The sequence below is a fragment of the Electrona antarctica genome (genome assembly GCF_951216825.1).
Source record: "Electrona antarctica genome assembly, chromosome: 7".
In the NCBI taxonomy this organism is placed as follows: Eukaryota; Metazoa; Chordata; class Actinopteri; order Myctophiformes; family Myctophidae; genus Electrona; species Electrona antarctica.
Window position 1 is genome coordinate 34672013 of NC_136812.1, and position 11680 is coordinate 34683692.

Below are 11680 nucleotides of genomic sequence, written 5' to 3' on the forward strand. Positions count from 1 at the left end.
GATCATTTCACATTGTATGTTAATGTAACCCTCATTGATAGCCTTTAATTCTCTGGTTCTCAAAGCGGGGTCCAGGGACCTTCAGGGTTCCTCGAGGGGGTACCAAATGGACCCTTATACAGGTCTGTAACTCTGAGAGTTATGAATCCTTGCTCTAATTTATTTCTTCATCTCACACTGTGTTCACCAGGAACTGCCCAAGTACCTAGCAGGCTATCACATGTGCTCCAAGGAGGACATGGTCAAACTGGGAGCCTTGCTCTTTAGGATCAGGTTCAACAACGACAAGAACCAGTTTCCCATGATTCCCAAGATACTGAAGGAGCTGGTCCCCAACGACCAGCTGAAGGCCATGTCTGATAACGAGTGGAAGAAGGTAAGATACTGAAGGAGCTGGTCCCCAACGACCAGCTGAAGGCCATGTCTGATAACGAGTGGAAGAAGGTAAGATACTGAAGGAGCTGGTCCCCAACGACCAGCTGAAGGCCATGTCTGAGAACGAGTGGAAGAAGGTAAGATACTGAAGGAGCTGGTCCCCAACGACCAGCTGAAGGCCATGTCTGAGAACGAGTGGAAGAAGGTAAGATACTGAAGGAGCTGGTCTCCAACGACCAGCTGAAGGCCATGTCTGAGAACGAGTGGAAGAAGGTAAGATACTGAAGGAGCTGGTCCCCAACGACCAGCTGAAGGCCATGTCTGAGAACGAGTGGAAGAAGGTAAAGACGTCTATCAGACATGATGGGCTATATCTTGCGCCACCCCTCAACCCTTATCCCTAAACTTATTTGCCATTTTTTACTATTTTAAAAAACCTTTTAAAATAGTTAAAATAGCTGATCTACAAGCTCACAACATGTAGATGTAGATCGGGTAGTTGAACTATTTTTAAATGATTTTCAAAATAGTAAAAAATGGCAAATAAGTTTAGGGATAAGGGTGGCGCAAGATGGAGCCCGATGTGTAATTTATTGGTACTATGTACTGTAAGTTTTGATTTATGTTGCAGGACCACATCTGGAAAATGTTTTTCATTATGCTTTTATGTGTTTATTTATCCTGGGTTTAAGTTACCTGTATTTCTTTTGCCAATATTAAATCAAATCAAAGGGCGCTGCAAACTGCTTTGCTTTGTAGACAGCGCGACACATCGATGCATTGGCAGTTTGTAGGACTACTATTTTCTACGTGAGGCAGCATTGTGTGACTAAGTATGAATCGGGTTAATAAGGCTTGTTTTGTCCGCCTGATGAATTTTAAATTCAGCAGGATCCATTGATTTGCATATATGAACAACAACAGCAACTTTCCTTTCTTTGTTTTATGGCTCAAATCAATGACTGCACTGTAATAGGCTACTGGGCAGAAGTTCACTCAAAGTAATAAAAATGCTCTTTATGAGATGAGAACATTATACACTACCTCAAAAGCGGATGTTGAATACTAATGTTTCCGATTTCTATATTTATTTCCAGAATATCATTTTTGTGACCTCATTTCTATATATTAATTTCCAGAACATTGTTGCCGCTTATAACAAACAGCCTGACATGACGGTTGAGGAAACCATGGTCACATTTTTGAAGGTGGTTTGTCGGTGGCCAACGTTTGGCTGCGCATTCTTCCAAGTGAAGGTAAGGTTTGATTTATATTTAATTTTGCACCGGTGTCTTGTACCATAAATAGCAGATCTACAATCTCAATACGCATCACAGCATGACACGTTGTGAACTTGTAGATCTGCTATTCCCAGTGCAAGACACAATGTGTATTAATAAGGCACAAGGACTAAGATGAGTGCATCAGTCTCTTTATACCTCTCTCTCTCATATATAAACCTTTATGGCGAATGATTTTCTTCCTCGGCAGCAAACTTCAGATCCTAAGTTCCCCGACATTGTACGAATCTCTATTGGCAAGCAAGGATTCACAGTCATCCACCCTAAGACCAAGGTAAGAGCTTCCCATATTCTATTTAATATCTTACTGGATAATATCCAGTAAGATATGACATATTAAACATATTATGTTTTCATTATGAGTATACAGAAATGATGCATGGCTCCTAAGCATCAGGGGTGAAGCAGGGGTCAAATTCCTAACTAATGAAGAATGGCATTTGATTCATGACTAATTGGGAGAATTTATTTTATATATCTATTAAAAAGTCTAGGATTTATGCACAGCTTCTTTTTCTCCTGCAGGAGGTGTTGGCCACTCACCCCTTCAACGGCATTGCTAACTGGTGCAGTGGCAGCACATACTTCCATATGACGGTGGGCAATTTAGTCCAAGGGAACAAATTCCTCTGCGAAACGTCACTGGTAAGCAATTGTCATTTTATACTGAATCTGTCAAGCAGGGTTTGAATTTTGTTTTGGTCTGTACATTTCTGTTAATTTATCTTCTTAATTTCCCTGTCTCTTCATTTTAAAAGGGCTATAAGATGGATGACCTCATAACATCCTATGTCAACATGTTCCTCAAGGAGAGGAAATCTGGGGCCCAGCGCGCCAACATTTGAATCTCAGATTAAATAGTGTAATCACTGTCAGGCACCCTTCTGCTTTAGTAGCCTCGCGAGCATGCCTCCAACCTCGCATCACTCTGAATGGAGGTCTGCAGAAACAGCGAGCAACTCACTGCTGCACAGATACGTACATAACCATTTTGGTATGATCTTTAATTTATACTTATATGCACATAAGGCATCTAAATTAAATAAATTCTCAAAAAGATGTGGCCCGGACTTAAAACGAAAGAAACAGGTTTATATTCTTTAGAAAATGGAGATTTATACATGATTACTGTATTTAATGAGGAATTCATTGTTGAAACATGTTTTTTTTCCTTTGCTGCCAATGCTGAATCTGACAAATAAAGCCTTTTCTGAGTTGATTCATTTTGGAGAACTCTGATCATTTGGTTAACTAGACCTTCGCTTGTTGATCAAAATCTTCAGCAGATGGGGATTTTTTTTATTTTTTAATCAACCTTCATATCAGTTGGATGTGAATAACATTTATCTATGATGACAGGCGGTCACACCACACCATGCTGCGGGGCGATGAGATGCACAAATCAGACAAGAAGCATAAAGCAGCCGATCTACAGGCTCACACCGTGTCGCAGCCCATGGCTATGTGGCTGATAGAGCGTGTAGATGTCAGTGCGCAACACCCACGAGCAACTGAGTATAACTCAGGCGTAACAGAAGTGGGGGCCCATCCCAATTAGTAGCTGGCAATAGATTAACAGAGCAGTGTGATCTCCACAGCTCTGCCTGCATAGTGGCTCCATTGAACGGCTACAGATTACTATTTGCATATCGATGTTTCACCCCGCGGTGGAGAGACAGGAAAGAAGTGTCCAAAACACACAGCTGGGACCTCCAGTCCTCCGCGTATGAAAGAAATATTATCCTCTGTCTGACACCCCCCCTCCACACACACACACACACACACACACCCCACATCTGTCTCATGGCTATGTGGCTGATTATTTTGGGAATTCCAATTCAAGATGCCCCCAGGAGGCAAGAGACCAACAAGGGCCTCTCTTTCCATCAAGCCCCCCACACCCCCCCTTCTCCTTCCCCTTGTTTTTCTCTAGTTCTCCTAAGGGGGCACGGGGGCCCTCTTTGGAACTTTGTGAACGTCTCTAAAGGATCATCTCTGAGACGTTTAGTCATAAACTGCTCAATTAACTACCAGTCTTGTATCAAGTGATAGGGGGGAGGAGGAGAGTCTGGGGGTCTTCATGTTAAGAGCATTTGTTCGGTACACCGCCAAGCCCCGTTTCCATGGACTCATACCCGACGACTCATTGCGACTGAGGCATGCCATTCTTTTCTCCGCTGCTGAAATGCGCCACTTAGTCTGACTCGGGGCTATTGTTGAGCGCACAAGTGGTTCTCTGAGGAGCAGTGATGGAGAAGAAAAGGGCGGGTCAAGGTTCAAACGAAAAGACTCCCATCGGGAGTCCTTTTTTCTGTTATCAAATTTGTTGAGACACAAAAAGAGCTTCAGTCTCATTCCCGGGAACATCTTGACATAGAGTAAAGGGGGTGATAGTACAGCATTCCTCCTGTCAGAGCGCCACACAGTTCACACTACTCCCAGCCTTCACTTTGCATCGCTCAGGGACGGCTGCACAGCCCTCTGCTCTTCCACCAATTGTTGCTCCGTCTGCAGCAGCCACTGAAGCACTCCTCCTCTAGGAAACCTAACCTTCAAGCACTCACAAGCTCTGCAGAGGTGGGTAAGTCTTTCTTTTTTGTATTCTTTATAAAGCAAACGTGTTTACTTGTTTTGTGACAACTTTACAGTAAGTCTTTATGTTTATAGATGAACAGTAATTTTGGTAAAGCAAAACAATTCTGAACTGCTAAAAAAGTGCTTATTACGCACATTTTTTTGTACCCAATACAATTATTCAGCATCAGAATCTAGCATAGTTTTTGATACATTTTTCTTTCATTTAATCATACATTTTTCATTGTCATCATAAAACTTGCCCCCCAAAAATGCCTGCCTCTAGATTTCAGATAATTTCACAAAGCATACACTGTCATCTTCTAATTCAAGGGTAGATGGATGAATTTGATGATGGATGGATGAATTTGTATTGATAGAGAACAGTGCTAGTTCAGTGTCATTACTAAATCACACACTGGCTTGGTTGCACCTGCGTGTCAGTGTTTCTGTGAGAATGTTTAAAATTGCTGGGCTGAACAGCAGCAGAGTGCGCTGCATATTTGCTCACAATGAGCTACTTTCAATAATCTCTGAAAAGCCCAACACCAAGACGCGAGCAATCCTCTTTGTCACTCTTTACAAGAGAATGCCTGTACAGATTAGTCTAACCCAGATCACTGTGATGAAGGCATTTTGGATTGTCTCTTCAGGATTAAGCCCGGTGGGGCGGGGTGGCTTGGTATTTGTGTGAGCTTTTGCATTCAAGTGTGCTGCCCCCGGCCCCGGTCTGTTGTCCCTGAGGAGACGGCAAGCTTTCTTTCCGGGACTTGTGCTCCTTAATGCCAATTGCCAGGAGTCAGGTCTCTGGCTGAGAACTGCCCTTCCTTGTGAGTCCCACAGCTCCACTTTGCGTGCCCCCCCCCCCCCCCCACACACACACACACACACACACATACACACACAAGATGTGCACAAGTGGTGCTGGTACATCTGGCGGGCTCCTTTAGGGACACCGGCCTCTGGACAGTGTGCTGATGAGACGGTGCTGTGGCTCAGGCAGATAACGGATGTTTTCATCCTCCTGTCAATTGTTTCCACAGATTTTGTATGGAGGGGGGTCAGGTCCTACAATGGGTCTAGCAGCGTTTGTTGAATTAAGTGGGCAATGGGCATTGAATGTTTTGTATCTTCATTGTCTGTGGAAAAACACATTTTGTCCTGTCTCATATCTCATATCTCCTCTTGATTTAATTATCTTCCTACAGACAGTCTGTTTACAATCTGTGATTAGTTACATTTATTGTGCAGTTGCTGTGGAAGAGACAAATGCAGTACAAAACGTATGCAGTTAGAATGACAGTCCACATTTTCACAACACATTTTTGTATATTACTCCTACAGATGTTATCCATACGCAAATCTGTAAACACAGTATCTCTATAGTCATGTGATCAACACAGATCTGTTCCATTTTCCATATTCCATCCCGATTGGCTAAGATTGGCTTTCAAAGTTTGCAGGATTTGTCAATTTTGAACAAAATGCCTCAATTCATGAATGCAGCGTGCGATGTACGTGAAATAAATCCTGCATGCAATTCCACTAGGCTGAAATAGCACTATAGGCTACCTGGCTGATTAGCATTTTGACCTATAACTGCACTGATCTGCGTAAAACTTTGCACGCACGACCCTAGACAAGGAATTAATTTGACTTGCCTTTTATAGCACCACCAGGAGGCAGACTTTTGTAAAACACATTGTTTTATATTACTCTGTCATGTGATCAAGACGGATCTGTCTGACATTTCATATTCCACCCTAATTGGCTAAAATTGGCTTCCAAAGTTTGCAGTATTGGTCAGTTTTTAACAAAATGCCTCAAATCATGAACGCACTGAAATCCCACCCTTTTCACTTTGGCCTGTTATAGGGCCACCAGCATTTTTGGAACAAAATGCCTTAAATCACGATTGCAGCGTCTAATTGCTGTGAAAGGCGTAAGAAATGGCAGCCTTTTCACATTGGCCTATTGTAGCACCATCAGGAGGCTACAAGAACCTACCTGACCTGGTGGAGACCTGTGCTCCGAGGACCAGTCTGATCAAGGCTGCTTTCCACACACTTTCATTTTTACTTTTGTCAAATGAATTAGGGTGCTTTCTGCTTTGGTTTTTAATATGTACAGAACATGTTGAGATTTGAGGTCCAGTAAGGCCATTTACCTACTGTGATTATTTGAATTTATTATGGAGTTGTTGGTTGCATAGTTGTTGGGGTAGAGACAGAAATAGAATTGCGAAATTAGAAAGAGTGTTTGAGAAGAGGTGCAGCTGGACTGATGGGGCTTTTCAGGGACACTGCTGAGTGCTGAGTGGGAGGGAATTTAGTTTTGGGTGTGTGAGGATTTCTTATGCTTTAAACAAATATTTATGGTGGGATTGTTCAAGGAGGGGCGAAGAGTAATCAAACGATTGGTCTGAATAACTGCAAGAAAATGTGAGCCAAAAGGTTAAACTTGAGGATTATTCTTGTGCAGGGACACTTTGGGGACGTGTTGCACAGTCACATGGCTGTCCTAGTTGGATGGATAAACGTAAGCCTATCCAGAATGCTGAAATAGTGGGAGTGAGTGAGTGCCTTTCATAACACTATTGGTGTTATTTCCTGCAATTCACTGGAATGGAGTTCATTATTCAGTCAAAATCATGCTAACCTGTATTGTTTTAGAAAAGCTGGAGAAAAATGATACTTCCTTTCCTTACTCTCTTGCTTTTCACATAGGCTACAGTATTTACAGTAGTCAGCACTGCCAGGGTTGGGAAGTAATGTAATACATGCAAGGAGTTACGTAATTAAATAACAAAATAAATATAACTAATCTCAGTTACAATTACAAAGGAAAAAAAATATAACCACATGAATCCTAGCATCCCGTTGTGATCTCATAGATTGGCTATTTCAGCAAAGAGGTTTGTTATTGGAGGAAAAGAAGGAGCAGAACAAGTATAGAGCCCTGAGGGCCCTCGGCCATTGAAGTATATATGGTTTAAAGGGTTAAAATACTACTAAAATGTCTCTTGACAGTAAAAAAACAAACCCCACCATAATTGTGAAATCAAAAAACATTTCCAGGCTGTACTACTACTGTATCACATGTTAGCATCTTGCGGGTAAAGGTCAGGGAAGCATGCATGCAGGCAGGCAGCATTATCAACGATGCAAGATAACGTTGTGTCCTCAGAATACCCGCCTGTTTGTTTTCATAAATGATGCGTAGCCTGCAGAGTTAGTTCAGGCAGACATACTCGAGGGGGTTCATGCCTTGCTCAAAGGCGCATACTATACTCAAGGGGTTAAAATGCTGCATTACTATGTGGGTGTATAAGCGTGTGCAAGTCCCACACGTCATTCACTGATGTGGCAGTCAGCTGACCAATTGGGCCGGCTACTTAAGCTCACCAGTCTGCATGCTCTTCCTGGCTGCCTTCCTCTGCATATGGTTCCTGGTTGTTATGTGATGTTTGCTCCCACCACCACCCCAGCACCACCGGTGGGCTCTGTTATTTATGCTCCCCATGGGGGTTTTATTGTATATCTATCTCCCTGCTCTTAATGTTTTACGATGGTGTTTAATCGCGCCGAGCAGGGAGAAAATTCAGCAGAGCCGAACGCCAAGTCTAATATTGTATGCACACTTGTATTCTCATTCTCTAATAAATATTGGTTAAATCTATTCGTGAGTTGTCTGACTGAACTTGTTTTAAAATCAAAACATCACAACTTTCACTGGTGTTATGCTTATGAGCTTTAAGTAAAACATTCTTGACAGTAAACAAACAAATTTGAGTACGCTTTGTTATACTAGGTCTAGGACATAGTTTGTATGGAGTTCATCGTCATCCGTCAAGCATCTACAAAAAAAAACCACAATTGGCCCGTGTTCGGGGGAGGGAAGACGGGCGGGGGCCGGGGAGGGTGATAGTCACTGTACGTATTCCTACACAGGCTGTCAGCAGGGAGTGTTGGGTGGGAGGAGAAGGATGGACGCTCGGCGTCCTCCCGGGGGGGCTCCTCACTGGTGAGTCAGTAGTACAGCAGTGACAACACAGAAATGTGTGTGGGAAGGAATCAATTGGGGAGTAACCTTCCCAACCCTGGCTACTGCATGTCACAGATGGATAGCTACACACAATAAACGGGGGCGTTTACACATGGCCTTGAACTAAATGTGACATGGTGAGTCAAACCACTTTCTAACATTGGTTGGACAGGACACTCTGCTGCCTCTGAGCGTACAGGCTCATTAGGACCTGAATGGAAACAAGACCACAAGGACCTTTTTCGGTGCTATCCTTTTAGACTAGGTGTTTGACTGTACTCTGTGCTGTTTAGTGTTTACATTTCTGTTTAATAACGTAATAAATCAAGGCTGGTATAAGACCAGATGAGTTAGTGTTTAGCCAGGTACGGTACATGTAGGCTTGTATGGACCAGTTGAGTTAGTGTCTAGGCCGGGGCTGGTAGCTGGCAGAATGACAACCAAATTGCCCACATCTTGTCCTTATCTGTGTGTGTGTGTGTGTGTGTGTGTGTGTGTGTGTGTGTGTGTGTGTGTGTGTGTGTGTGTGTGTGCGTGTGTGTGTGGAATGGTGTGGGCGGATAGAGAAGTATGATTTCCTGACTCTTCTCTCTTTTTTCACAAAGTCAAATGCCAGGTTATAAATTACAGCGTGTTTCACCAGTGACCTTAAAAACATGTTGTTGGAGTAATATATATATAATATATAATTCACAATTCATTCATTAAAGCAAATAATGAACTGGCTACTGAATCTGTATCAACTTATGTATAACTTATGCTTGATTTATACTTGGTTGGTGCTCATCGAAAATAGCAAATCTACAAGCTCACAATGTCACAGTGCGACTCGTTGTGGACTTGTATCAGCTGTGGTTGGTGCGCGCAACCCATAAATCAGACCTTATTCATTTATCTAGCTGTCTTTTCAATCTCCTCAGCTTTCCAAGAGAATGGAGTCCACTACGTTAGAAGGCCCCACCCTGCTGTCCAACGGCTCCTCAGAGGCGTGTTTGGCGGGGGATGACGTTGTGGAGAACATGCTGTTTGGAGGCTACTACGTCCTGGTGTTCCTCCTGGCGCTGAACGGGAACGGCCTGGCGCTGTGGATCTTTTCTCGCCAGAGAGGTACCTCCTCACCCGCCAACGTCTTCCTGCTGCATCTAGCTGTCGCCGACCTGTCCTACGTGATCATTCTGCCTCTGAGGGCCACCTACCACCTCACCGGGGGCCACTGGCCCTTTGGCGAGGTGCCATGCAGGTTGGCTGGTTTCCTCTTCTATGTCAACATGTATGCCAGCCTGTACTTCTTGGCCTGTGTGGCAGGGGACCGCTACCTTGCCGTGGTGCATGCGGTCAGGTCTCTGAAGGTCCGCCGTGCCCGCTACGCGCACATCGCCAGCTTCTGTCTGTGGGCCCTGGTCACCGTGGCCATGGCGCCCCTGTTGGTCACTCACCAGACCGCGGAGGTGGACGGCGTGACGGTGTGCCTGCAGCTGTACAGGGAGAAGGCCTCACGGCGCGCGCTCGTCTCACTGGGTGTTGCGTTCACCCCGCCATTCCTGGTCACCCTGTCCTGCTACCTGCTCATCATCCACAGCCTGCGGAAAGGCTCCAGGCTGGAGCCGGCCCTCAAGATGAGGGCCCTGCGAACCATCGGCCTGGTCATGCTCATCTACGTGGTGTGCTTCCTGCCTTATCACGCCATCAGAGCCATCTTCATCCTGGGCTACAACCACCCCGACATCTCCTGCCAGGCTCGCAGGGGTCTCAGCCTGGCCAACCGCCTTGCCTCCTCCCTCACGTGTCTGAACGGGGCCATGGACCCACTGGTCTACCTTTTCGGGGCAGAGAAGTTCCGCGGCACCATGATGCGTCTCTTCTGCAGAAATAACGGTGGGCTCTCGGCAGCCACCAGCGGAGAGTTAAAGGGAACACGCGAGAGCTCGTTAAGCGCCAAGTCCGAGTTTTGAGGTGGGGCCTTTTTTATTCAACTCATTTGGAACTTTCTTTAAATGCTGCCGCTTTCATGGCTTTGGTAGGCTAAAACAGGGACATGTCTGGTGAACTTACAGAACTGTATCAGTGCAGTGTCCCTGCAAAAGCTGTAAAAGCCGTGATGGTTATTAGGTTATGCTGAACATAAAAGCTGGTTTCACGTGCTAATTAAATCGGATCGTGTTACTGCCTCGCCTAAACATTCTATAAGTCCCTGTAAGCTTCACTCTGCAAACCAACAGCTTATAAATGCTTCATAACGATATAGTATATTTCATGCTGATGCTGGGTTGTTATTTGTGTCATCACACACAATGCAATCCATAGTTGATTTAACTCTCATAGTAAACAAATGTAACCAAATTGTTCTCTATCAGAGTTGCAAATGAAAAAAATTACATTGGGACACTGATTTTACTATGTAACCATGTGTACATATTTTGTATACTTTCAATTTGTTATGCTATAATTATTTTGTAATTGTATGCCAAAAATCTGTGTATGTTATTGTAACAATGTAACTAATAGTCGCAACTCTTTAATCTGGTTTCCTTTTGTAACTTTCTTTAAAGGACAAAAGTTACATGAATATACATTTTATAACTTGTGGCTTAACATCAAAGTGTAAGTTGACCAAGGACTGCAGTGAGAAGGCACTATATTCATTTGGTTTCTGCTTGACAAATCTTTTGATGTTTGTCTGTCTCTTTGTAAGAATGTATATATTTTCTTTAAGAAACTATTCTATGCATTTGTTCCATTTTTCATGTTTATGTTATTATGTTATTGCACTACTGTATCAAAAACGTCAATAATTCAACTAGTAAGCGAAGTTTGACTACATATAATTAAATAGAATGAAGGAAACAGCAGCAGCTATATTAGAGTCTGTGACTTAAAGTTGTAAATGAAGAACTTTTGTATCATTACATAATCTCTGAGTTACCTTTCATTTAATGTCCCCCCCCCCCCCCCTCTTGTGATAATAAAATGTTTTTTTATGCAGCACAGCATAGTATACAGTCTTTACAAGACATGCACGCCTACAGTATATGAAATGTTTTGAGTATAGCAGCAGTTTTCTGTAACTGTGGTGAGGTCATTACACTATCTCTGCTTTGAAGCCTGCATGAGGCTGTGTATGTGTGTGTGTGTGTGTGTGTGTGTGTGTGTGCGCGTGTGCGTGTGTGTGTGTGTGTGTGTGTGTGTGTGTGTGTGCGTGCGTGCGCGCGCGTGCGTGTGTGTGTGTGTGAGAGAGAGAGAGAAAGTGGTAACCCCTGTTTAAGACACAGGATGGAAACCTCCTTGGCTGCATTGCTTTGTCACAGCACCAAATTTCTTTTTCATGTCATGTGACTCAGATTGCGGCTTGTAAGATCATTTTCTTCTTATTTGAGAAAGATTTCCTG

General features: G+C 43.7%; 2 protein-coding genes across 3 annotated transcripts in view; both read left to right on the plus strand.

Annotated features, from left to right (window-relative positions):
- myo7ba (myosin VIIBa) overlaps positions 1 to 2895 on the plus strand; it is a 29523-nt gene extending 26628 nt beyond the window's left edge. The window contains exons 44-48 of the mRNA XM_079506305.1: positions 191 to 376; positions 1515 to 1631; positions 1867 to 1950; positions 2202 to 2321; positions 2435 to 2895. Coding sequence (XP_079362431.1) covers positions 191 to 376; positions 1515 to 1631; positions 1867 to 1950; positions 2202 to 2321; positions 2435 to 2521 — 594 coding nt within the window. The 3' untranslated portion in view covers positions 2522 to 2895. The remainder of the gene's footprint in view (positions 1 to 190; positions 377 to 1514; positions 1632 to 1866; positions 1951 to 2201; positions 2322 to 2434) is intronic.
- A 1148-nt stretch (positions 2896 to 4043) lies between these two features.
- Positions 4044 to 11384, plus strand: gpr17 (G protein-coupled receptor 17). 2 transcript variants are annotated; one of them, XM_079506307.1, is made up of 3 exons: positions 4044 to 4257; positions 9215 to 11250; positions 11283 to 11384. In XM_079506307.1, the coding sequence occupies exon 2, from the start codon at positions 9227 to 9229 to the stop codon at positions 10244 to 10246; it is 1020 nt and encodes a 339-aa protein (XP_079362433.1). In that variant the 5' UTR covers positions 4044 to 4257; positions 9215 to 9226; the 3' UTR covers positions 10247 to 11250; positions 11283 to 11384. The 2 variants fall into 2 exon arrangements, with proteins under 2 accessions (XP_079362433.1, XP_079362432.1); XM_079506306.1 differs by having other exon boundaries at positions 4044 to 4253.
- Positions 11385 to 11680: the final 296 nt, after the last annotated feature.

Excerpts from the sequence above, each read along its gene's own strand:
- gpr17 (XM_079506307.1), top strand. The coding sequence starts at position 9,227 with ATGGAGTCCACTACGTTAGAAGGCCCCACCCTGCTGTCCAACGGCTCC.